Here is a 27752-nt window from a genome sequence, read left to right on the forward strand (position 1 = left end):
TGAATCTGTGGACTGGATACACCTTACAAGAGAAATAAATATAAATCCTAAAATAGCTACAATGTAACTATTAGTTATATTGTAGCTATATTAGGGTTTATTTTCTAGGTAAGTATTTAGTTTCAAATAGGAATAATTTATTTAATAATAGTAAATTTATTTTGTTTAATTAAAATTATATTTAACTTAGGGGGGTGTTATGGTTAGGGTTAGACTTAGGTTTAAGGGTTAGTAACTTTATTATAGTAGCGGCGACGTTGTGGGCAGGAGATTAGGGGTTAATAATTGTAGGTAGGTGGCGGCGATGTAAGGGAGGGCAAATTAGGGGTTAATACAATTTATTATAGTGTTTGCGAGGCGGGAGTGCGGCGGTTTAGGGGTTAATACATTTATTATAGTGGCGGCGAGGTCCGATCGGCAGATTAGGGGTTAATAAGTGTAGGTAGGTGGCAGCGACGTTGCGAGGGGGCAGATTAGGGGTTGATAAATATAAAGTAGGTGTCGGCGATGTTAGGGGCAGCAGATCAGGGGTTCATAGCTATAATGTAGGTGGCGGCGGTGTCCGGTCGGCAGATTAGGGGTTAAAAAAATTTATTAGAGGGTTTGCGATGTGGGGGGGGCCTCGGTTTAGGGGTACATAGGAAGTTTATGGGTGTTAGTGTACTTTGTAGCACTGTAGTTAAGAGCCTTATGTTCCGGCGTTAGCCCATAAAGCTCTAAACTACTGACTTTTTTTGGCGGTAGGAGTCTTGTCGGTAGAGGCTCTACCACTCACTTCTTCCAAGACTCCAAATACCAGCGTTAGGCAAATCCCATAGAAAAGATAGGATACGCAATTGATGTAAGGGGATCTGCGGTAGCCTGGAGTCGCGGAAAGAAAGTGAGCGGTAGACCCTTTCCTGCCTGACTCTAAATATCAGCGGGCGTTAAAAAGCAGCGTTAGGACCCCTTAACGCTGCTTTTGACGGCTAATGCCAAACTCTAAATCTAGGCCCTTGTAATTACACAACATTTCTGTTGTGTTGCTATAGAATAACATATCAACCAGGTCTATACATTTTAACCCCCTAATGAAACGGACGTGCACCCTATTATAGAGCGGTCTTTTTCCAAAGCAGTGAGACTCACTATTGCTACATATCTTGCTGCTGTTTGCTAACATACATGGTACGCTGGATGTCGTTAAGGGGGTAAAAACAAAACTTCTTAATTATTTTTTAAATAGCAAAACTTCATCCACCACTTGCCTTATTTGGAGGAGTCAATCCAGACTTGTGTTTGCAGCTGACAATGCTAGCCACATCCATTATGTTAGCATAAAGTGCATTATTTTGCATTTTTTTGCTGAAGCTAAATAGGAAAATATATGTAGCTGGTTTCACCTTGAGAAGTCTGTAGGGTGCTTTAATCATTGGAAAATATACAATTGTCAGACCATGGAAAGGGAGCAACATAAATAATAAAATTATATTGCAAACTAGGCATAACTAAATTTCATATAAAATATAAAGGTGTTTACGGTCCATGTAATACTGAATAAAGCCTGATCCATCTCTTTAGGGAAGCAACATTTCAGTTATTCAAAGCTGAACACTGATACTTTTAAAGTTAGTTTAATTTTGTGTCAAATTATTTCTAATCACTGAAATGACATGCCCCATAGCAGCCTTTTGGAATTTTAGTAATATTAGTATGCTTATGCAGCTTAGAAGCAATGAGCTCTGTTGAAGTAGCTATGGACCCTTCCTCAAGATAATAATGGTGTTCTTAAGCAGTCTTTTCAGTCTGGGGCGTCTAGCCTTTCTTTACTTGGGTTCTGAACATAGCAAAGCATTCTTAAAGAAGAAATTATATAGTTTAATTATTATTTAAGTCACAACTATATGTCTTTAACTACTCCATTCTAGGTAAGGGAGTACTGTGTGTGTAATGTATGTATGCATTGTTTTAGTTATTTATATCTATATATATATAGTCTCTCAGACTGTTGGTGATTTGGACAACCTGGTTTTACTGCAGTTCTGCTTAATTGTATGTATGCATGTGCATTTGGATCCTTTGTGAGGACCAAATGCGGAAGTAAGCAGTGGCTAGTGCCCTTCAAATATTTTCGTAGCCAGATTTATTCTTGTAAAAGATGCCACCTCAAAACATCTGGATTTGCACAGATCTTAGTGTGGGTATCTTTTATAGGAATTAATCCGGCTACGAAAATATCCGAAGGACACGAACCGCTGCTTTCTTCCATTTTCGAACCCTCACGAAGGAGCAGAATGTACATCCCTACTTTTATGCTTGAATAGCTTAGTCCAGGGTTCTTCAACAATACCACATAACTTCATGACCCTGTTCTTGGAAATTTCGTAAGTAATATACAACAAAATAGCTGCAATTTTTGGCAAATTGACTAAAATGTGTGCATACATTATTCCTAATTGCAGTCAAATTTTAAAGTGTTGTACAAGGTCATAGCATACACACCATAATCTCATACAACACACCACACACACACTCTTATACAAGACACACACACTCATGCAACATACATACACTCTCTCATGCAACACACGTGACCCAGTAAACATGGTGATGCAGCTCAGTAATGGGTTGCGAACCTTGGTTTAGTCTATATGAGTCATCTAATTCATTGAAGCTTTCATATGTTGTATTAATTAATTGTTTTTGTTTAGTTCTTTAAAAACTTTTTTATATGCTTGTTAATATTATAACCTCATTTCCTCATAGCTGTTATGGTGGTATGGGACGTTCATGTCTTGGTAAGTAATTACTTTAAACATGTGTGCTGTTTTTTTGTTTTTTTTTAGACATTTACACAATTAGTGTTTAAAATTAAATACATTTCAAATAATGCGTGTTCGCTAAATTTTAAGTAGTCAGACCTTTAACAACTGCAATGGCAAACCATTACCATCCAATACGCACAAGTTCCTGTTTGCTTGTGGGTTTGTCACTCACTCATGTTAATGTAGCTATATTAAGAGATATTATATTAAAGAACATTTATATAAATAAATAAAATATACACAACTCCTCTTACCCCACATTTCAACATGCTCATCTTCTGTTGGCTCTACTGTACAAACAGTTACATAGTAGTCACCTGCTCCCTCCCTTCCAGTACTCTGAAGTCAAAGTACATACTTCTGTACATAATTATTTTATCTACCTTGTTCTCTGGGGCTTTCATTATGTAATTTCTCACACATTGCACATTTGGCTTCCTATTAAGAGAAATAGCAGTAAGATGATTATGTACAGCTGTGCAGGAGAGAGGTGTGGCTATGATGTCTGGAACGCTCCCAAGTACAGTTGCAAGGAAGAAGTTTGTGAACCCTTTGGAATTACCTGATTATTATTTATTTCATTGATATCTCATAAATTGTGGTCTGATCTTCATCTAAGTAAAAATTATAGACAATCACAATCTGACTAAACTATGAACACAGAAACAGTTGTACTTTTCAATTTTTTCTTGAAGATATTGAGTAATCATTCACAGTGCAGGCTGGAAAAAGTGAACCTCTGTGTTAAGGACTTCTCCAAAAGTCATTTGAAGTCAGGCGTTTCAATTTAGGAGATGAGATTGGAAGTGTGGGTTGCACAGGTATCCTGCCAACTAAATAAAGACAGACAAAGCCTGGTTACTTACAACTCTGGTCTTGTCAAGATAGAATGGTTAGTGTGAACATGCCTCTATCCTAACAACTTTCACAAGACTTGAAATTCAGGATTGTTGTTACTCTCTCTAGGAGTGGGTGTCCTGCAAAGATCACTCCAAAAGCACACTGGGCAATCCTGAAAGAGGTGAAAAAGAACCCAAAGGTAACAGCAAAAGATCTCCAGAAAATTCTACAAACTAGGAAAACCGTTGTTTATGTGTAAACTATCAGAAAAACACTGAACAAAAACGGTGTTCATGGAATGATACCATGAAGGAACAGTCCATGACCTCAAGCTTAAAGGTTGGGTGATGCAACAAGACAATGACCCAAAACACACAAGTAAATCATCTAAAAAGTGTCTGAAAAACAAAAAGATTTGTCTCAGAGTTCCAACCTTAACGAAATTGTGATTGTGTAAAATGACCTGGAAAAGGCTGTGCAATAAATACAACTCAAGAATATTGATGGACTGAAAAAGACTTGTAGGGAGGAACAGTCCAAAATTCATCCTCAAGAATGTGCAAGTTTTATAAGCAGCTACAGGAAATATTTGGTGGAGGTTGTTGCTGCCAATGGAGGATCTACAAATTACTTTTAAAGCCAGCACTGTGAATGATTGCTCAATGTCTAAAATAAAAAAATTGAAAAGTAGAATTGTCTGTGTGTTATTAGTTTAGTCTGATTGTGTTTGTCTATAATTGTGACTTAGATTGATATCAGACCACATTTCTTTCATAAGGTGGTGAGAGTCAATGAGCCATCACATGTGGGATAAAACTCCAGTCCACTAGGACTAAGCTTTTAATCCCTCCCACTTTCCTGCATGTCTCAATCTTATTTTTGCCTCCACAGGAAGAGGTGAAAGTTTGAGGAGCTCAATATACCGTGCTGACAGAGGTTCTTTTGATACCCATTTTCCCCCCTGGAGTGGGAATAGGACAGAGGGGTGTAGAGGAGTACCATAGGCAGTGAGAGTAATTCTCCTGCAGGAGTTTATCACTAGCATGCCAAAGGCATTGCTGGGATATGATCCTGCAGCCTCCTCTTGTTGGTCTCTTTGAGGTATATCCTACCAAAGATCCTGGATTAGTTTGGTCTAACCTGGATGGGTTCTTCCACTTAAAGCAGGATTCCTGTAGCTGGGTAATCACTAAAGACTGGGTGCTTTCAGGTAAGTACCATCTGTACTCACATAGCCTGCAGGCTATAAGTAGGTAGATATAGATGTACATCATAGCCAGGGGACTGATTATGTGACAGCACACAGTCTTCTTATAGACAGTACTCTTATGGTGGACAGAGGGCAATACTATGGGGTATGCAGCTCATTAGGAAACTCACATTACTTGTGTTTGAAAATGTTTCACTTTTGCCAGGACCCACTATTTTCTTTAATGTGGGAAATAGCGAAAACTCTGTGATAAGACTTCAGGGAATTTCGGTAACTCCATACTTGGAAGACATTTTGGTCCAAACTCCTTCCTTACATTTTGCGAAGTCTCACACTGCATATTGCTCCAATTTATTTTTTTCAAACTCGTGGATGGAAAATCAATTTTCTTTCTAAGGTGGTGAAAATCCACAATTCCTTATTTAGGGCGATATTACAAGTTAGGCGCAATGGATTTTGCGTAATCGCGAGGTCACGGTCCATTTCCTCCAGCTAATTCTACAAGTCAGGAGAAATCGCAATTGTGCTAGCGCAATAGTCTTTTCCGCTTTAATCCATACCGCGATCTAGGAGCTCTGGTAAACCAATTACCAAAAAAAAATTAAAAAAAAATCCTATTCTAATAGTCCTAAAAAAACATCCCAAAATGAAAACAAATATTCTACAAATAAACTAAAGGGCCTTTTGTAGGACATTGCTCTAAACCACCCAAAATAAAAAAAAATGTAACTAAAAAAACCTTAACTACCCATTGACCCGAAAAGGGCATTTGGATGGGCATTGCCCTTAAATTCAGCATTCAGCAATTTTTCTGCCCAAATAAAATTAAAAAAAACACATCCAAAAAAAACTAATTCTAACCCCAAAATTGGTGATTGATGATGGAAGACACTCCTTCATCATCTCTGCTCCATCTTCTTCCATCTTCATCCCCGCCATGGTTGATCTTCTATATTCATCCCAGTGTCAGTGGCGACGGCAGCGACAGCGGTCCTCCTCTTCAGCCGCACACTGAAGATTGAATGGAAGGTACCCCTTTTATATAGGGGTACCCTTGCATTGGCTCATTTGATTCTTCAAATTCAAATCAGCCAATAGGATGAAAGCATCTACAAGTATGTTGCAAAATGTATACTGTATTTGCAAACACACATAAAAATAAAACAATATACACAACAATTCTAACAACAATTAAAATATACTTAGAATTTCATCTGCACAAAATAGCGGTACAGATGTTACAAATGACATAACAGAAAATATCAGCAAAGTATGTAACAAAAGCCCAGATCAAGATTAAAACTGAATGTGGCAAATCAGTCTTGTTCCCAAATAAGATACGTGTGCACCTGTGGAGGAGAGAAAATATCTCCTTACATGTAGTCAAGGTATTTGGAAAAATAAATATCCGTGCTCACATATAGGAACACGGAAAACAGTGCAGGAGGATCAAGGGCTTCACCGCTCTCATGCAGTCTAGATAGCCGCTCCAGCGACCCGGTGCAGTCCCTTAGAAATTAGCATGTCCCAAAAGGTAACAACCTATCAACATACAGCTCTCTGGAACTTTCAGTATATTCCAAGACAAAGTGCGCTCCAAGTGAAGGAGCCACTGATAGTAGTTACCTGAGCAAATAGCTCATTCTGTATAATCAAAGACAGGTGCGCTCTAAGTATGGGAGCCCCTTCTAGCCTGCTCTCCTTCATGCTTGTCTCTCCCATGCCACAGCCACTGCCCTCCACCCGCCTAGCAACACAGCACAGGTAACTCCCTTTGTTAACTTTCTTTCTACAGCCACTGCCCTGCCCCCCGCCTCCCAGCCCTCCCACCTCCCAGCACCTATTTAATGGAAGTTGCTGCTGCCTTACTCTGAGACTGCAGCCTCTTCTAGCCTGCTCTCCTTCATGCTTGTCTCTCCCATGCCACAGCCACTGCCCTACCCCAGCCTACCAGCACAAAACAGGTTACTCCCTTTGTTAACTTTCTTCCTACAGCCACTGCCCTGCCCCCCGCCTCCCAGCCCTCCCACCTCCCAGTACCTATTTAATGGAAGTTGCTGCGAGACCGCGCAGCGCTGGCGAGCCAAAGGCGCACCAAAGGCAAGCCAGTCTGTGCCCGTCCGTGCCTGGACCGAGTCCAGCGCCACTAACCCTGGCTCCCACAACCACCGCCACTACGACGCTAGCACCCTCCTCCATCTCAACACCGGTCGATCATCTGCCTGCCACCACGCATCCCCGACGAACACCATAGGACCCTTCACCTGCCGCAACTGCTCCTTCTCCTCCCTCCAAAAACAACCGCAACCACCTCAACTGCATCCTCCTCAACACCCGCTCCATCCGCAAGCACGCCGTTGAAATCTGGAACCTGCTCAACTCCACTTCCCCAGACATTGCCTTCCTTACTGAAAACTGGCTGAACCCCACATCAATGCCGGACATCGCCATCCCCGACGGATACAAGATCTCCCACAAGGACCGCAGCAACCGACCGGGAGGAGGCATCGCCATCGTCCACAAACACTCCCTCCACGTCACAACCAGCTTCCGACTACCACTCACCAGGCTTGGAACACCTCCACTTCAAGATCCAGGTCAGTTCCAACACTACCCTCCGTGGCACCCTCATCTACAGACCTCCCGGACCTCGTCCTGCCTTCTGTGACTCCATCACCAACCTCATCGCACCCCACGCCCTCCCCTCAACAGACTACATCCTCCTCGGTGACCTCAACTTTCACCTAGACAACCCCAATGACCACAACAATGCCATCCTCTTTGAAAACCTTGGAACCATCGGTCTAAAGCAACTTGTCAACTCCCCAACCCACTCAGCCAGACACACACTCGACCCTATCTTTTCTGCAGGCAACCACATCTCAGTCAACCACATCACCGAACTCCATTGGACCGACCACCATTGCATACATTTTTCCTTCAACAAACCCACCGCACACCTCCGGCAGCACCACCCACCCCGCAGAAACTGGAACAACATCACCGAAGACCAACTGCACTCCACCCTGAACAATTGCCCCCCAGCTACCTCCACAGATGCCAAATCCTCCGCCCGTAACCTCCACCACTGGCTCACAGACTGCGCCAACACCCTCGCCTCTCTCAAGAAACCGTCCAACCGCCAACTCACCAACAAGGCTAGTTGGTTCACCCCTGCCCTCCAGGACTCCAAATGCCACTGCCTGGAGATCCAGCAAGACCCCCTCAAATAAAACAGCCTACAAAGAAGCTATCACTACCCACCACCACCTCATCAAAACCACCAAGAAGACAGCCATCCAAGATAGAATCAATGCCAACGTCCACAACAGCAAGGAGCTGTTCACAGTCATCAAGGAATTCTCCAATCCCAACAGCAACACCAACGACATCCCGCCCTCCCAGGACCTCTGCGATAACCTCGCAATGTACTTCCACCACAAGATTGTCGACATCTATGACAGCTTCGCGCCCCAGAACTCACCACCGCCTACCCACCAACGCCCACCGATACCTCACCCAAATACACCACCGCCTACCCCCCACTGACAATCTGGAGCCCCCTCACCACAGAGGACACATCAGGATCCACTCCGGAGCACCCTCGGACCCATGCCTGCATCACATTTTCAACAAAGCGGGTGACACCATCGCCCCCGAGCTCTGCAGCACCATCAACTGCTCCATCGAAACCGGCACCTTCCCAGATGACTGGAAGCACGCAGAATTAAAACCCCTACTGAAAAAACCCACGGCTGACCCCAATGATCCGAAGAACTACCGCCCAATCTCTTTGCTCCCCTTTGCGGCCAAAGTCATCGAGAAGTCCATCAACGCGCAACTCGTTGACTACATCGAAGCCAACCACACCCTGGACCCCTCCCAATCCGGTTTCAGGAGCAACCACAGCACCGAGACCGCCCTCCTTGCTGCCACAGATGACATCCTCGCCCTACTCGACCGAGGAGAGACCGCCGCCCTCATTCTCCTAGACCTCTCAGCAGCATTCAACACTGTCTCCCACCTCACCCTCCACAACGGACTACACGATGCCGGCATACGCGACAAAGCCCTGGAATGGATCACCTCCTTCCTCACCGGCAGAACCCAGAAAGTTAGACTCCCACCCTTCACCTCCAAGCCCACAGAAATCAGCTGCGGTGTACCCCAAGGCTCTTCTCTGAGCCCCACCCTATTCAACATCTACATGGCCCCTCTCTCCGCCATCGCCCGACGACACAACCTCAACATCGTCTCCGTCGCCACCCAGCTAATCATCTCACTCACCAGTGACCCCACTACCGCCAAGAGAAATGTCCATGAAGGGCTGACAGCAGTCACCACGTGGATGAACTACAACTGCCTAAAGCTGAACGCAGACAAGACCGAAGTCCTCCTCCTCAGTCCCACCACATCTGCTTGGAATAACTCCTGGTGGCCCACAGCCCTCGGACACCCTCCAACCCCCACCGACCATGCACGAAATCTAGGCGTCAACCTGGACTCATCACTCTCCATGGACCGGCAAATCAACGCTGTCTCTTCTGCATGCTTCCACGCACTTCACCTGCTGCGAAAGATCTTCAAATGGATCCCAACCGAGACCAGGAAGACTGTCACTCACGCCCTCATCAGCAGCCGACTGGACTATGGTAACGCACTCTACGCCGGCACCACCATCAAGCTCCAAAAGAGACTACAGCGCATCCAGAACTCCTCGGCCAGACTAATCCTTGACATCCCTCATCAATGCCACATCACCAAATACCTGCAGGACCTGCACTGGCTCCCCATCAACAAAAGAATAACCTTCAAGCTTCTCACCCACGCATTCAAGGCCCTCCACAACATCGGTCCCGAATACTTGAACCACCGCGTTACCTTCTACACCCCTGCCAGACAACTTCGATCGGCCGACCAAGCCCTCGCTGTCATCCCCCGCATCAGGAAAACCACAGCGGGAGGCAGATCCTTCTCTCACCTGGCTGCCAAGACTTGGAACACCTTCCCGCTGCACCTTAGACAAGCTACCGCCCTAACTAAGTTCAGAAAGGACCTCAAGACCTGGCTCTTCGACTGAACTGCAACCCTCAGCGCCTTGAGACCCTTACGGGTGAATAGCCGCGCTTTACAAGAACCCAATAGATAGATAGATAGGTTAGTTCACTGAGCAACACGTTTCAAATGTATCTTTGTCAAGCTCTAATGAACTAGGCACTTACTGGTCCTTTTATACCTTCATCTTAAAGGTGCAGACTAGTTAAAGGGACATTAATTCCAAACACACAATGTCTTTAAAATTAATCATTTTAACGTTATTAATCTAAAAACATATACGCCTAGATTACAAGTCTTGCGTTAGCCTTAAAAAGCAGCACTGAGGGGTCCCAACGCTGCTTTTTAATGCCCGCTGTTTTTACGAGTCTGGAAGGTACAGGTGTACCGCTCACTTTTTTTCTGCGATTTTAGCATACTGAAAATCCCCTTACGTCAATTGCGTATCCTATCTTTTTAATGGGATTTGCCTAACGCCGGTATTACGATTGCTGGAAAAAGTGAGCGGTAGACCCTCTCCTGTCCAGACTCCTACCGCATTTAAAAGTCAGTAGTTAAGAGTTTTATGGGCTAACGCTGTAACATAAAACTCTTAATTAAAGTGCTAAAAAGTACACTAACACCCACAAACTACCTATTAACCCCTAAACCGAGCCCCCCCCCCCCCACATTGCAAACACTTAACTAAAATGTTTAACCCCTAATCTGCCAACCGGACATCGCCGCCACTTTAATAAATATATTAACCCCTAAACCGCTGCACTCCCGCCTCGCAAACACTGGTTAAATTTTATTAACCCCTAATCTGCTGTCCCTAACATCACCGACACCTACCTACATTTATTAACCCCTAATCTGCCGCCCCCAACGTCGTTGCTACTATATTAAATGTATTAACCCCTAAATCGAAATCTAACCATAACACCCCCCTAACTTAAATATAATTTTAAAACATATAAATAAAATTACTACAATTAATTAAATTATTCCTATTTAAAACTAAATACCTGTAAAATAAACCCTAAGCTAGCTACAATATAACTAATAGTTACATTGTCGCTAGCTTAGGGTTTATTTTTATTTTACAGGCAACTTTGTATTTATTTTAACTAGGTACAATAGTTATTAAATAGTTATTAACTATTTAATAACTACCTAGCTAAAATAAGTACAAATTTACCTGTAAAATAAACCCTAACCTAAGTTACAATTACACCTAACACTACACTATCATTAAATTAATTCCCTAAACTAACTACAATTAATTACAATTAATTTTTATTTTACTGTTGCCTGTAAAATAAAAATAAACCCTAAGATGGCTACAATGTAACTATTAGTTATATTGTAGCTAGCTTAGGGTTTATTTTATAGGTAAGTATTTCGTTTTGGCTGCGGCAGATTAGGGGTTAATAAATGTAATATAGTTGCGACGACGTTGGGGGGCAGATTAGGGGTTAATAAATAAAATGTAGGGTTCGGCGATGTTGGGGGCATCAGATTAGAGTTTCATAAGTATAATGTAGGTGGCGGCGGTGTACGGAGTGGCAGATTAAGGGTTAATAATATAATGTAGGTGGCCGGCAGATTAGGGGTTAATAAGTGTAAGATTAGGGGTGTTTAGACTCGGGGTTCATGTTAGGGTGTTAGGTGTAAACGTAAATTTTCTTTCCCCATAGGAATTAATGGGGCTGCGTTAAGAGCTGAACGCTGCTTTTTTGCAGGTGTTTTTTTTCAGCCAGCTCAGCCCAATTGTTTTCTATGGGGAAATCGTGCACGAGCACGTTTTACCTGCTTACTGCTACCGTAAGGTGAGATGTGGAGCTAAATTTTGCTCAACGCTCACTTTTCTGAGGCTTAAGTGAGCTCTTAAGTGAGCGGTAAGAAAAAAGGAGCGTTAGCACCGCACAGCCTTACCGACAAAAACTCGTAATCTAGCCGATAGTGAATTATTTCATAAGGATTATCTTTACTTTAATTCTTTAAACCATTTTTAAAATAATAAATTTTAGATATCAGAAATTGTATATAGAATTATAAACTTTTCAAAATAATATATTATAATTTCTCAACGTTAATTTATAGACTGATGGTTAGGATAAATGTCCCTTTGTACAAATTAAAAAATACACCTTAGTACAATTCATTGTGGGTAAATCAAACTATTAAAAATTCATAAAAAAAATAAAAAATTAAATTCAATATTTTATTAAAAAATATATATAAAAAATTTAAATTTGTGGAAATTTTGTGACAACACTGAAGAAATTACACTTTGCTACAATTTAAAGTAGTGAGTGTACAGCCTGTGTAACAGTGTAAATTTGCTGTCCCCTCAAAATAACTCAACATACAGCCATTAATGTCTAAACCGTTGGCAACAAAAGTGAGTACACCTCAAAGTGGAAATGTCCAAATTGGGCCCAAAGTGTCAATATTTTGTGTGGCCACCATTATTTTACAGCACTGCCTTAACTCTATGGCCAGAGTGTTCACCAGAGCTTCACAGGCTGCCACAGGTTCACAGGTTGCCACTGGAGTTGTCTTCCACTCCTCCATGATGACATCACGGAGCTGGTGGATGTTAGCGACCTTGCACTCCCCCAATTTCCGTTTAAAGCTGCCCCACAGTTGCTCAATAGGGTTTAGGTCTGAAGACATGCTTGGCCAGTCCATTACCTTTACCCTCAGCTTCTTTAGCAAGGCAGTGGTCGTCTTGGAGGTGTGTTTGGGGTCGTTATGATGAAATACTGCCCTGCGGGCCAGTCTCCGATGGGAGGGGATCATGCTCTGCTTCAGTATGTCACAGTTTATGTTGGCATTCATGGTTCCCTCAATGAACTGTAGCTCCCCAGTGCCGGCAGCACTCATGCAGGCCCAGACCATGACACTCCCACGACCATGCTTGACTGTAGGCAAGACATACTTTCTTTGTACTCCTCACCTGGTTGCCGCCACACACGCTTGACACCATCTGAAGTAAATAAGTTTATCTTGGTCTCATCGGACCACAGGACATGGTTCCAGTAATCCATGTCCTTAGTCTGCTTGTCTTCAGCAAACTGTTTGCAGGCTTTCTTGTGCATCATCTTTAGAAGAGGCTTTCTTCTGGGACAACAGCAATGCAGACCAATTTGATGCAGTGTGCGGCGTATGGTCTGAGCACTGACAGGATGACCCCCCCACACCCCTTCAACCTCTGCAACAATGCTGGCAGCACTCATACGTCTATTTCCCAAAGACAATCTCTGGATATGACGCTGAGCACATGCACTCAACTTCTTTGGTCGACCATGGCGAGGCCTGTTCTGAGTGGAACCTGTCCTGTGAAACCACTGTATGGTCTTGCCCACCGTGTTGCAGCTCAGATTCAGGGTTTTTGGCAATCTTCTTATAGCCTAGGTGTCAGGGTACCAGGAATCAGACTGAGATGAGAAGTGCAAAAATAATCACACCTTTATTAATGGCAAAAAATAATAAAAAGTCCACAAGTCAAATAACAAGCCAGGAATCAAAACCAGAGCTGGTAGTCAGACGAGCCGAGTCAGGAACCAAAGTGAATAGTCAGACGAGCCGGAATCAGGAACAAGGAGAACAGCAGAGTCAGGAACAAGCCAGGAATCAGGAACCAGGAGGGACGTCAGACAGCCAGGAAATACACAGAAGCACTTACAAACAGGTCTGAGACAACGCAAGGGCAAAGCATACTGAACAGAGGCCCTTTAAATAATAAGTGATGACATCACAATTCTAAGACTGCATCCTGTCTCACACGAATGATGTACACCAGTCTGGCCATAAAAGGAAGTGCAGCATCACACAGTATGCACCAGAGTCAGCAAGAGAGGTGAGTAAAATGGCTGCCAGCAGCACATGGTAAACACAGTAGGGAAAAAACCCTGACAGTACCCTCCCCTCAACGACCCCTCCCACGCGGGAGGGCAAAAGGCTTATTGGGGAAACGGGCATGGAAGGCACGGAGAAGGGCGGGAGCATGAACATCAGAGGAGGGAACCCATGAACGCTCCTCCATACCGTAGCCCCTCCAGTGAACCAAATACTGTACGCGGCCCCTAGACATACGAGAGTCAATAATGCTGCTGACCTCATACTCCTCATGGTTGTCAACAAAGATACAGGCAATACAGTGGTAAACCCACTCCAAATGCCCGTACTTACAGGAATCAAAGCACTAGAGTAGTGCTACAAACACCTTCTGGGCTCTCACAGTCGCCCAGCAAACTGCTCCAAGTATATCAGCACAGCTCCTCTGGGTCAGCTCTTTTCTCTGACGACCAGTATGTAGGACCGTAAAACTAAAGAAACCGCAAAATCCTCTGTAAGTCAGTGTGGGAAATCTGACAAACACATATGCGGTGTATAGTGTAAAAAGTTAAAACCGCAAACTCCTCTGTAAGTCAGTACAGGATATCTGACAGACACATGAGCGGTATATAATTATATGAAGTTAAAAGTCCGTGGCAAGTCTTAATGAAAATATAAAAGACTTTATTAAAAGCAATCACGACGATTCACGGTATCAAACCGTTTTTTCAAGTGTATTACAATGTTTAAAAACCACAGAATAAATACGCTTGTTCAGCGTCTTAGGATTCACACTGCGTCTGCGCCAATATCCATCTCACGATTAGATAAGCAAGGGGTGTGTCAATACGTCATAGAATTCATTCATAAAATGTAAAAATGAGAAATAGGTTCTTAATTCAACCAATGCAAGGGCTGATCAAGGCTACACCTCAAAATTCGTTTGTATTTGTTACCAATTTGTGAGATTTATTTATTTACATGTTTCATCTCGACTGAATTATTATTGATCATCATGTCTGAGTCACTACTGGATAATAGCGCTGTCGCAAAGTGATAAATCCCTTACAATCTAACATGTCATCTCATATCTCAATCATTTCTTGCGGTCTAACTTCTTCACTATACAGACACCAGATAAGACAATGTACTGATAGGATAATATATCTTACTCCCATACAGATAATTAACGTTGTGATCCTGGAGAGTATATGAGTTTCTAAAAAACATCCTATCATCGGTAAAAAAGATTAAAAGTGGTTACAAATAACTACAAAGCTGGAATGCTGATATGAATAAGATCTTATTGACGTTCCATAATGGATCTAAAAATCTAACCTAACCTTAAGATGTGAATGTATAAACATCAGAATACAGTGTTTTACATATAGCAGACATATTACTAAGATGCGTGGAAAAGTCTGCTATATGTAAAACACTGTTCCAGAGCTTGATCAAGCCCCATTGGATTGAGGGTGATATGCCGAGGAGAAGGAAAGCTGGATCCCTATTTGAGCACAAAAGGAATGATAAAATCTGGAGACAAACTGGCTACCCCGGTCCGACACTATCTCCTTGGGTAACCCATGTAAACGGAAGACCTCCCGGGCAAAAATTGAAGCAAGCTCCTGAGCGGTAGGCAACTTCTTCAAGGGAATGCAATGTGACATTTTAGAAAAACGGTCAACTACCATAAGGATAACAGTATTGCCATTGAAAACAGGGAGCTCGACAATGAAGTCCATGGAAAGATGTGTCCAAGGACGCTCACCATTAGCAATAGGTTGAAGAAGACCCACAGGAAGACGTAGAGGAGTCTTATTCTGTGCACACACTGAGCAGGAGGCAACATACGCAGTAACATCAGAACGAAGAGCTGGCCACCAGAATTGTCGAGTGACAGACCAAATCATTTGGTTCTTGCCTGGGTGACCTGCGGCTTTAGGATAGTGGTAAGTGTGCAAAAGTTTAGTTCAAAGATTCTCAGGAACAAAACACTTACCACTAGGTTTCTCAGGAGGTACATTGGTTTGTGCAGCCAGGATCTCCTCCCCCAAGGGAGAAGTCAAATTAGTACCTATGGTAGCCAAAATATGGTCAGGAGGTATAACTGGAGTAGGTACAGACTCCTCCTTGGACAGAGACGAAAATTGTCGAGAGAGGGCATCAGCCCTAACATTCTTACTACCAGGCAGGTAGGAGACCACATAATTAAACTGAGACAAAAATAGCGCCCATCTGGCCTGTCAGGGCGACAAACGTTTTGCTTCAGATAGATAAGTTAAATTCTTGTGGTCAGTAAGAATGAGCACTGGCACACTACTACCCTTGAGAAGATGCCTCCATTCCTTGAGTGCCAAAATTATGGCCAGTAATTTCCTGTCGCCAATTTCATAATTGCACTCCGCTGGAGACAATTTCTTAGAAAAGAAACCACACGGATGCAAGGAACCATAAGGCGTAGGATGTTGAGACAAGAGGGCACCTACTCCAGTCTCAGTTGCATCGACCTCAAGAACGAAAGGCAGGACAGGGTTAGGACCAGCCAGAACTGGAGCGGCAGCAAAGGCAGTCTTAAGACTATCAAAGGCCTTAATGGCAGTAGGTGACCAATGGAGTGGATCATTCTCTTTACGGGTCATGTCTGTGATAGGTTTGACCAAGGAAGAAAAGTTTTTAATAAACATTCTGTAGTAATTGGCGAACCCCAAAAAACGTTAAATAGACCGAAGACCAACTGGGTGAGGCCACTGCAGAACTGCAGATAACTTGTCAGGATCCATGAAGAACCCTGCAACAGAGATAACATAACCTAGGAAGGTTACTTGAGTCTGATGGAACTCACATTTCTCGAGTTTACAAAACAGGCCGTTCTCACGTAGTCTCTGAAGAACCCGTGTAACATCAGAACGATGAGCCTCAAGTGTGGGTGAGTGTATGAGGATGTCGTCTAAGTACACCACAACACACTGTTGCAACATATCTCGTAGGACATCATTAATAAATTCCTGGAAAACAGCGGGAGCATTACATAGGCCAAAGGGCATTACAAGATACTCATAATGCCCGCTCCTGGTGTTAAATGCTGTTTTCCATTCGTGGCCCTCCTTGATCCTAACGAGATTGTACGCTCCTCTCAAATCAAGTTTAGTAAAGACCGTAGCTCCCTTGAGGCGGTCAAAGAGTTCCGTAATGAGCGGAATAGAGTAAGTATAAGACGATTAAGACCCCTATAATCGATGCAGGGTCTTAACTCGCCACCCTTTTTCTTCACAAAGAAGAAGCCAGCCCCTGCAGGAGAGCAAGATTTGCAGATGATCCCCTGCGAGCATAGGCAACATACTCCTCCATAGCACAATTCTCCGCAACAGACAGAGGGTAAACCCGGCCCTGAGGAGGAATGGCTCTGGGTTGCAGGTCTATGGCACAATCGTAAGACCGGTGAGGAGGCAACGTACCAGCACGCACCTTGTCAAAAACGTCTAGGAACTCTTGGTACTCCTCTGGCAATTGAGATACCGAAGAAGTGCACAAGACTTTAACTGGTTTCCAAAGACAAGTGGAAATACATTGCGGAGACCACAACAAAATTTCGGACCTGCGCCAGTCGAGACTGGGATTGTGTTTTTGGAGCCAGGGATAACCCAAAATAACCAGAAAATGCGGAGAGTTTATCACCTGGAACTGGAGGGTTTCAAAATGGAGAACCCCAACAGCCATGGATAACGGAGCAGTTTCGTGAGAAACGAGTGCGTGCTGAAGGGGCCTGCCATCAATGGCCTCAATAGCAAGTGGAACGGACCGAGGCAAAACAGGAATGGAGTGCTTTGATACAAAAAGCACTGTCAATGAAATAGCCCGCAGCACCGGAGTCAACAAGAGCCTGGGTGACTATGGAGGAGTCCACCCAGGAAAGGACAACCGTGACCAAAGGTTTCTCCTTTAGCGGTTCCGTGGACGAGGATAAACCACCCAAGGTCTGCCCCCGACAGGACCTTAGGTGTGAGCGTTTCCCGGCCGTGTAGGACAAGACTTCAAAAGGTGGCCCTGTAACCCTCAATAGAGGCAGAGCCCCTCCCTCCTCCTAAAGGCCCTCTCCGCCGTGGAGAGACGCGTGAATCCCAACTGCATCGGCTCAGCAGTACCTGGTGACTCTGGACCAGGAGGCATGGGAGGAGAGGGAGGCATGGGTGGGAACGAACATGTAGGAGACAACGGAACAGGAGGCTTCCGCAAGCGCTCCTTGAAAGAGGGCCTCTCACTTAGTCTGATGTCAATTAGGATAAAAAAAGATACCAATGCCTCGAGATCTTCTGGTAAATCTCTGGCAGCAACTTCGTTTTTAATCGCATCAGAGAGCCCATGAAAGAAGGCGGCAACAGGGGCTTCATTGTTCTAACCTACCTCTGCGGCAAGCGTACTGAACTCAATGGCATACTGAGCAACAGATCTTGTACCTTGCTGAATGTACATGAGTCGTTTAGTAGCAGAGGAGGAGCGAGCTGTAACATCAAATACCCTTCGAAAGGAGGCCACAAATTCAGGGTAATTTGAAATCACAAGTTTATTAGTCTCCCACAAGGGATTAGCCCAGGCAAGAGCTGTGTCAGAGAGTAACGAGATGAGAAATCTCACCTTAGCTCTGTCAGAGGGAAACGCCTGAGGTAACATCTCAAAGTAAATTCCCACCTGGTTCAAAAACCCTCTGCACTGATTAGGATCGCCTCTATATCGCGGAGGTAGAGGTGCAGAACCAGACATGCTCCTGGTAGGACTAGGTGCAGCAGCGGAAACAGGAGCGACTATAACTTGCGGAACATTTTGGTCCAAATGTGCAGTGCGAGTCAGCAGGGTTTGCAGGGCTAGTGCAAATTGATCCAAGCGGTGATCCTGTTCATCCATCCTGGAAATTATGGCAGATAAAGGTGGATTATTAGCACCATCAGCATTCATGACCCTTGCGTAATGTCAGGGTGCCAGGAATCAGACTGAGACGAGAAGTGCAAAAATAATCACACCTTTATTAATAGCAAAAAATAATAAAAAGTCCACAAGTCAAATAACAAGCCAGGAATCAAAACCAGAGCTGGTAGTCAGACGAGCCAAGTCAGGAGCCAAAGCGAATAGTCAGACGAGCCAAGTCAGGAGCCAAATCGAGTAGTCAGATGAGCCGGAATCAGGAACAAGGAGAACAGCAGAGTCAGGAACAAGCCAGGGATCAGGAACCAGGAGGGACGTCAGACAGCCAGGAAATACACAGGAGCTCTCACAAACAGGTCTGAGACAACGCAAGGGCAAAGCATACTGAACAGAGGCCCTTTAAATAATAAGTGATGACATCACAATTCTGAGACCGCATCCTGTCTCACACGGATGATGTACACCAGTCTGGCCATAAAAGGAAGTGCACGAAATGAGCAGCATCACACAGTATGCACCAGAGTCAGCAAGAGAGGTGAGTAAAATGGCTGCCAGCAGCACATGGCAAACACAGCAGGGGAAAAAACCCTGACACTAGGCCATCTTTATGTAGAGCAACAATTCTTTTTTTCAGATCCTCAGAGAGTTCTTTGCCATGAGGTGCCATGTTGAACTTCCAGTGACCAGTATGAGTGAGTGTGTGAGCGATAACACCAAATTTAACACACCTGCTCCCCATTCACCTGAGACCTTGTAACACTAACGAGTCACATGACACCGGGGAGGGAAAATGGCTAATTGGGCCCAATTTGGACATTTCCACTTAGGGGTGTACTCACTTTTGTTGCCAAAGTGTCATTTCTTCAGTGTTGTCACATGAAAAGATATAATATAATATTTACAAAAATGTGAGGGGTGTACTCACTTTTGTGGGATACTGTATATAATCCATAGAGATAATATATTCCATAAGGAAGCAGCCTAAATCAAAATCTAAATTTAGCCCTTTAGGGGATAGGGTCTTCCGTGTTCCTATATGTGAGCATGGATATTTATTTTTTCAAATACCTTGACTACATGTAAGGAGATCTTTTCTCTCCTCCACAGGTGCACACGTATCTTATTTGGGAACTAGACTAATTTGCCACATTCAGTTTTAATCTTGATCTGGACTTTTGTTTACATACTTTACTGATATTTTCTGTTATGTTATTTGTAACATCTGTAGCGATATTTTGAGCAGATGAAATTCTAAGTGTATTTTAATTGTCGTTAGAATTGTTGTGTATATTATTTTATTTTTATGTGTGTTTGCAAATACAGTATACATTTTAAAGTTCCTTCTATTTAACCCCACATTTTAGCATTTATTTAAGCTTTTAAACTATTCCAGTTTCTTGTTCCAACACTGATGAGATTCTGCCCAAGCTTGAATGTGAGACATTTCCTTCATTGCAAGTGTACTGCGAGTACCACCTGTTTCTTGTTCTAGAACTCTAAAGGCATAGGAGAGCCCTTTTGCTTTAAAAGTTTGTGTGGGTACCTTTTTTTCTGGCACTAATCACTCTATTTCTGTTCCTTTAACTAGAATCTCATCAGTGTACCATTTCACCAATTCACATTCCCGGAGTTTAACAACTGGGAAGCGGATTACTTGAGTCATTAGACTCTGCACTCTGGGGGATTGGATTGTCTCTCAATCAGGACATTTTTTATCAGTTTGTTCATTGTTGGGGTCTGCCAGACACTGACTTGATGGCGTCTTGCCTAAACCACAAGCTTCTAAAATATGGGTTGAGGTCTAGAGATCCTCAAATGGAATTGATAGATGCTCTAGCAGTTTCTTGGCCCTTACTTCTAGTTTATCTCTTTCCTCCAATTTGTTCTTCTTAAGGGTGATTGCCCGGATCAAGCAAGAACATACGTCTGCAATTCTAATAGCTCCTGCTTGGCATTGCAAGACGTAGTATGCCGATTTGGTGCAGATGTTCAGTTCACCTCAGTAGTGTCTTCCTCAACAACCAGATCTGTTGTCTCAAGGTCCTTTCAATTATCAAAACTTTCAGTCTCTTAATTTGACTGCTTGGAGGTTGAACGCTTAAATTATATATCAAAGGGGAGTTTCTGACTCTAGTGGATACCTTGATTCAGGCTTGCAAGCCTGTCACTAGAAAAATTGATTGCAAGGTTTGGAAGGTGTATCGTTCTTGGTGTTTGGGACAGGGTTATTATTGGCATTCTTTTAGGATTCCTCATATTTTACAATTTCTTTAAGACTATTTAGACAAGGGTTTGTCGGCAAGCACTTTAAAAGGTCACATTTCAGCGCTTTCTGTCCTTTTTTCATAGGAAGTTGGCTCGGCTTCCAGATATTCAAGCCCTTGTTCAGGCCTTGGGTAGAATTATACCTGTGATCAAACCAATTTCTCCCACTTTGAGTCTTAACTTAGTACTAAGAGTTTTACAATGTCCCCCATTTGAACCTATGCATTATATGGATCTTCAGCTTTTATCTTGGAAATGTTTGTTTCTGTTGGCTAAGTATTCAGCAGAAGGGTATCTGAAATGTCAGCCCTTTCTTGAAATCCTCCCTATCTGGTGTTGCATCAGGATAAAGCAATTTTACATACCCTGTCCAGATATTTTACCAAAGGTGGTTTCTACAGAAAATATTAATCAAGAAATTGTGGTTCCGTCTTTTTTTCCAAATCCAAAATCTTCCAAAGAAATATAGCTGCATAATTTGGATGTTGTCACAGCATTTAAACATTTTTTGGAAGCTACAAATGATTTTCAATCTTCTAGTTTATTTGTTGTGTTCTCTGTTAAACGTAAGGGCCAGATGGCTACTTCGGTGACTTTAACCACATGGTTAAAGAATCTAAGGCTTCTGTTTAACAAATTTGCAAGGCTGCAACTTTGTCTTCCCCTCACACTTTTACAAAATGTTACCATATTGATGATTTTGCCTCGTCTGAGACTGCGTTTGGCAGTAAAGTTCTCCAAGCGGCTGTGTCTGGTCAATGATGTGCCTGCCTTCCTTTTTGATCCACCCTTTCCTTGGTATTGTGGATTCCACAGCTTTTGGTATTTGATCCCACATGTGATGGCTCAATATTAGGGATATCAACAAAATATTTAAAATATCACCATGGTGCCAACATAAAGGGATATGTTACACAAATAAATTAAAGGACAGTAAAGTCAGAAATTAAACTTTCAAGGTTTAGACAGAACATACATTTTAATCAGCTTTCCAATGTATTTTGTATCAAATTTGCTTTGGTCTTTTTCTATCCTTTGTTGAAGAGTAAATCTATGTAGTCCCCATGCATGTCTTTAGCACTCTATGGCAGCAGTGTTTGCATCAATGTATAACACTGTTACACACAATGTTGCAAAACACTGCTGCCATAGAGTACTACAGACACATGCATGCTCCTGAGCTCCTATTAGACTACATAGCTTTACTCTTCAACAAAGGATAGCAAAAGACCAAACCAAATTTGATAAAAAATAAATTGGAAAGTTGTTTAAAAATGCATGTTCTGTCTAAACCCTGAAAGTTTAATTTTGACTTTAGTGGATTATGTGTCAAGAGACAGACAAGAGAAGCATGGGGGCTGTATAATATGACAGTATTAAAGGCTGCACTTTTATTAAATTCCTTTTGTCTCAAATATCAAGTGAGAATTTTACCGTTACTGTTTTTAGAACTGATTTGTAGTTTTCTGCATTTCCTTTTCCAAAAAGGGAAGACTTATTTGCAAAAAGTATTGCCGAAACAATATATATGAATAAATAAATTATTTTATCTCATTTTTATTTGTCTTTTGTAGTGTTCTGATCAAGGGTCCTTGCAACATCTATTTAAATGGATAGGGCATTTTTTTTTTCTTTGTTGGATCTAAATAAGTTTATTTAAAATGCATTTTTATATATATATTATTTATTTAAATTAAAATAGATGCTCATCTTTTAAATAAAATATACTTTTTGCTCAAGATGTACAGCAAGTTGTTTATCCCTGGGAACCAGAAACAGGCATTTCTTATTGGTTTTATTATCAATTGAAACCTTTTTAACATGAACTAAAAAAAACGTTAAATTGCATCCCTTTCATATAGAAGATCGTTTTTTTTTTCTCCCTTTAAGGTTGCATTATTTTTAAGGCTTGAGAACCAGCTATCTAATACGTTTAGAATTAGAAGAAAAGGAATTACAAAAAGGTAGACAATAAAAGTAAGGCTAGAAGGAGGATGACCATTATTTTGTGTGGATGCTTACTTTGTGGATTCTAATGTTAGTTTTTATATGGTATCTTATTTAGAATATAAGAGAATTTATATTTAAAATGGGGGTTTAGTGCTAATAATGAAGTGCTGTAAATCATGGAAAAATATGCAAAAATGGTTGTGTTTCCTCTGTTTTTTTAGTTGCAGCATGTTTATTACTTCATTTGTCTGACTCAATGACTCCTCAAGAAGCGTTAAGTTTTGTCCGCACACTGAGAGGTTCTGGAGCAATACAAACAATAAAGGTATGATTTAAACAGATTAATTTAAAAGTACAGTAAGACATTTTGCGATATCCTTTCATTATTATTGATTGCCCTGTTTCCTGTTCGTAGGTCTAAAAATTGTAGATTTTCCAGTCCTGAAAATTGAACATGACAGGCTTCATATGCCTAGCTATTACCTTTCCCTAATTTGAGTTAATTTTATTTCTGCTGAAGCCTAACTATGGATATTTTCTAAACCTAGATAGATAGATAGATAGATAGATAGATAGATATTTTTAGTCTGATGCTCAATTTCAGGCTAGAACATTATGATAGATAGATAGATAGATAGATAGTTTTAGTCTGATGCTCAATTTCAGGCTAGAACATTATGATAGATAGATAGATAGATAGATAGATAGATAGATAGATAGATAGATAGATAGATAGATTCATATGTGTGTACATACAGTCATGTGAAAAAGAAAGTACACCCTCTTTGAATTCTATGGTTTCACATATCAGGACATAATAACAATCATCTGGTCCTCTACAGGTCTTAAAATTAGGTAAATTCAACCTCAGATGAACAACAACACATGACATATTACAACATGTCATGCTTTATTTAACAAAAATAAAGCAAAAATGGAGAGGCCATGTGTGGAAAACTAAATACACCCTTAAGAGTAAGAGGCTAAGTAGCAGCCTGGTGCTGCTAATCAAATGTCCTTGATTAATTGATCATTAGCAAGTGTGACCACCTCTATAAAAACCTAAATTTTAGCAGGTTGCTGGTCTAGAGTATTCAGGTGTGTGTTAACACAATGCCAAGAAGGAAAGACATCAGCAATGATCTTAGTGAAGCAATTGTTGCTGCCCATCAATCTGGGAAGGGTTCTAAAGCCATTTCCAAACAATTTAAATTCCATCATTCTACAGTGAGAAAGATTATTCACAAGTGGAAAATATTCAAGACAGTTTCCATTCTTCCCAGGAGTTGGCGTCCCAGCAAATGCATCAGAGAAATTGAAAAACAAAACAAGAGTTACATGTCAGAAAACAATAGCTCTCGTTTTTCAGTCTTGGTAAACATATTGAGCCATATTTATCAAGCTCCATAACTTGTCCGCTGCTCCATAACTTGTCTGCCTGCTCTGAGGCAGCAGACAGAAATCAACCCGATCGAATACGATCAGGTTGATTGACACCCCCTGATTGGCTGCTAATCTGCTGATTGGCTGCAAATCTGCAGGGGGCGACATTGCACCAGCAGAACTGCTGGTGCAATGATAAAAGCCGACAGCGTAGGCTGTCGGCATTTATCGATGTGCGGTGGGCAAGATGCAGTACTTCGTATCATGTCCGCTCGCACATTGATAAACATGCCCCTATGAGGGCTATTTAGTCCTCAGATACCATGTTTAACAAATTTATTTGTTTAAAAGTGAAAAATAGCACTCAAACCATAAGACAAAATTATCAAAAGAAAATGTATATAAGCAAAATACTTTTGTTGGATCCACAGTAATATACAGATAACAAATATCAAATACCTCATTTTCAAAAATGTAATCCTCTCCGGAAAGAAAAGAAGTTGATCCTTTTATTCATCAGGAAGTTCCCTTGGGAGTGACCCGTCAAAATATTTTAGTCTGATGACTCAATTTCAGTGTAGAACATTATTACAGGAGGTGTTAAGTGCTTTGTTGATGGATGATTCTCCTACTCCTGGCAAGCCACCTATTAAGAGAATTAACAAATTCTTCAATACAGCTCCTAAACAGCCTTTTTCTTTCCTGTGCCTGATTCAGTAGCTAAACTGTTTATTAGGAAATGGACAAGCCAGGTATTCCTTTTATTCTGTCCGCCAAATTCAAGGCCATGTTTCCCCTTTCATCTACTAAGGTAGGGGTATGGAAAACAATTCCTAAAGTGAATGGGCCATTCTGTTAGAGGATAGTAGCTCTTTTAAATAGCCAATGTATAGTGGCTTTTGTAGGTGACCCTTTCAGATAGTGGGTTTTACGTTTTGTCCAGCTATCGTAGTGTAGTTTGCATGGCTGCATCTACCTCAGTCTGGTGTGACAAACTTTCAGAGCTTATCTCTCTGATTAAGCATCCTTGGAGGTGATCCAGCATCACCTGAAGCTTCTAAAGACCACTAACAGCTTTATTTGTGATGCAGCAGTGTAGATCATATGCAAAGAGCCATAGTCTTGGTCTGCAGATGTGGTTAAGATGGCTTCTACTGTTTTTTTCCCGTTTCACAATAAAATCCTGTTTTTACCCAGGGCTAGATGCAATTATTGCCACAGTCACTGGAGGTAAGGGAGCTTTCTTTATGCAATACAAAAAGTGTAAAGGTAAATAAAGGCTTAATGTTTAGTTCCTTTTGGCAGTCCAAATCCCAAATAACAAATGTTTCCTCTACCCAGCTATATGGTTCAGAAAGGGAGACTCTGATATAATTGAGTGTAAGATATTGTCAGAACTTGCCTGGGACATCATATGAGAAACATCTGAAGAAAGTTCTCACACATACCTAATGGAACCTTGGTAATATTTGCAAAGTGTAGGTATTATTCTTGTTCTTTTGTATGTCGTCTGTTTTTGTAATTTAGCACTGTGTAACCTGTATTTGTCTTTTGTTATTAAACATATAAATAATCTAATTCTGTCGTTGGGCTCTAATATCTGAATTCACACTCTATAGAGACAAGGTTAAAATCATGTTACCTAATTGTTAGTCGTGCAAGTTATTGGGTTCCCAAGACACCCTTATTCAAAACTCTTGGTGGTGGCAGCATTGTTAATCTGGAGTGGTGTAAGCAGGATTTGGGGGTCAATTTGGTATGCCTTTAGGTCCTTGTAGAGGTAAAGGTGTAAGGGAACCAGAGGCTATTAATCCCTTCATGCCCACACTCTACCCATAGTGATGGCTGGGCGGATAGGCTTTGCCATCAGTCTCAAGCTTCTGCAGTTATATCTACTTTGTTTGTGGGATGGAGATCACGATGGACCTTTCTCAGAAGATCTTTCTAGATCAGACAGTTCTTGATGTGGTGGCAGACTCACAATCCCTCATCCAGGGGGCTTCCTTCCTTTAAACAGTCTGGACAAATGCCAGCCTATGTGGTTGGGGAGCGGTACTTACAAGGCTGTACAGAATTGGCTCAGCTTCAGACAGAAACTCTTCAGACAGATAATGCCACAGTAGTAGCTTACATAAATCATCAAGGGAGAACTCGGAGTTCCCTGTAGATAAAAAAGAGTCCCTTATTATTAAGTGGGTGGAATGTTATCACTGCCTAATTTTAGCAATTCATATTCCAGAAGTGAACAATTGAGAGGTAGAGTTTTCTCAGTATTCACCCAGGAGAGAGTGGTCTTGGAACTAGAAAGTGTTGAACCAGTGTGAGGCATTATAGTTTGCCTGAGATAGACTTCATGGCTTCTTGCCTGAATCACAAGCTAATGTATTAATGTGCCAGGTCTCAGAATCCACAAGCAGATCTAATAGATTTCCTGGTGGTTCTGAGGTCGTTCAATCTAATATATATTTTTCCTTTATTTGTGTTACTATCCAGAGTTATAGCAAGAATCAAGTAAGAAGTGATTCTAATTGCTCTGGCTTGGCCCCTTAGTACTTGGTACACAGACCTAATTTAATTTTTTTCTTTTAAATACAATTAAACAATGAAATACACTCTGGCACATAAAATGGATCAATGGAAACACATTAAAGAAGACATTTTAGAGTACAATATTCATTTAATTCAGTCCAGGAAGCCTGTTACCATGTGTAGTCACCAGAGTATGGAAAACCTTTTTTGGCCTGGTGTACTAGGATATTGTTCTTTTCAGAGTTTGGCCTTAGGACAGTTATTTAACTAGTTACTATTCATTGTAGTCTTAATCTGGTTTTGATGGCTCTTCAGTCTTCTACGTTTGAACCTATGCATCGATTAGATTTTTTGCAAGCCTTCTTTCTTCTTTAATAAGGGTAAGATTGCGCTATTAACAAGTTTTTCTTTTCTTCCAAAAGAAACATCTGCAGATAAGATTAATCAGGAGATTGTGGTTCCTTCTTTATGTCAATAGCCAAACCCCACCCACCATATTTCCCATGAACACATTGCTACTCATTCCACTAGAACAGTTGCCATTTCTTGAGCTTTCTGTAATGAGGCATCTATAGACAGCTTGGTTTTCTTTGCATACTTTCCCAAAGTTCTACCATTTTGTCGTGTATGAGATTCAGATAGAGCACTGGTTTCCAAACCCATCCCTAGGCCTCACTAACAGGCTAGATTTTCAGGATTACCTTGGATGAGAGCATGTAAAATAACCATGTAAACTAAGGAGCTAATTATTTCACCTGTGCTCCAGTTCTTATAGTCAATTTTCCAAATGTTTATGTTATCAAATTTGCTTTGTTAACTTGGAATCCTTTATTGAAGGAGAAGCAATGCACTACTGGGAGCTATCTGAAAACATCTGGTGAGCCAATAACAAGAGACAAATGTATGTAGCCACCAATCATCTGCAGCATTGCTGTTGCTGAGCATATGTATATATGCGTTTCAACAAAGGA

At 41.8% G+C, this 27752-nt stretch overlaps 1 protein-coding gene across 1 annotated transcript in view; it reads left to right on the top strand.

Moving 5' to 3' along the window:
* The window catches only part of CDKN3 (cyclin dependent kinase inhibitor 3), a 39888-nt gene that overhangs the window by 11409 nt on the left and 727 nt on the right, over nucleotides 1–27752 (top strand). Inside the window, exons 2-3 of the mRNA XM_053711062.1 lie at nucleotides 2746–2777; nucleotides 23091–23194. Of these exons, the coding sequence (XP_053567037.1) occupies nucleotides 2746–2777; nucleotides 23091–23194 (136 nt within the window). The remainder of the gene's footprint in view (nucleotides 1–2745; nucleotides 2778–23090; nucleotides 23195–27752) is intronic.

This window comes from Bombina bombina, chromosome 1 (genome assembly GCF_027579735.1).
Source record: "Bombina bombina isolate aBomBom1 chromosome 1, aBomBom1.pri, whole genome shotgun sequence".
NCBI lineage: Eukaryota > Metazoa > Chordata > Amphibia > Anura > Bombinatoridae > Bombina > Bombina bombina.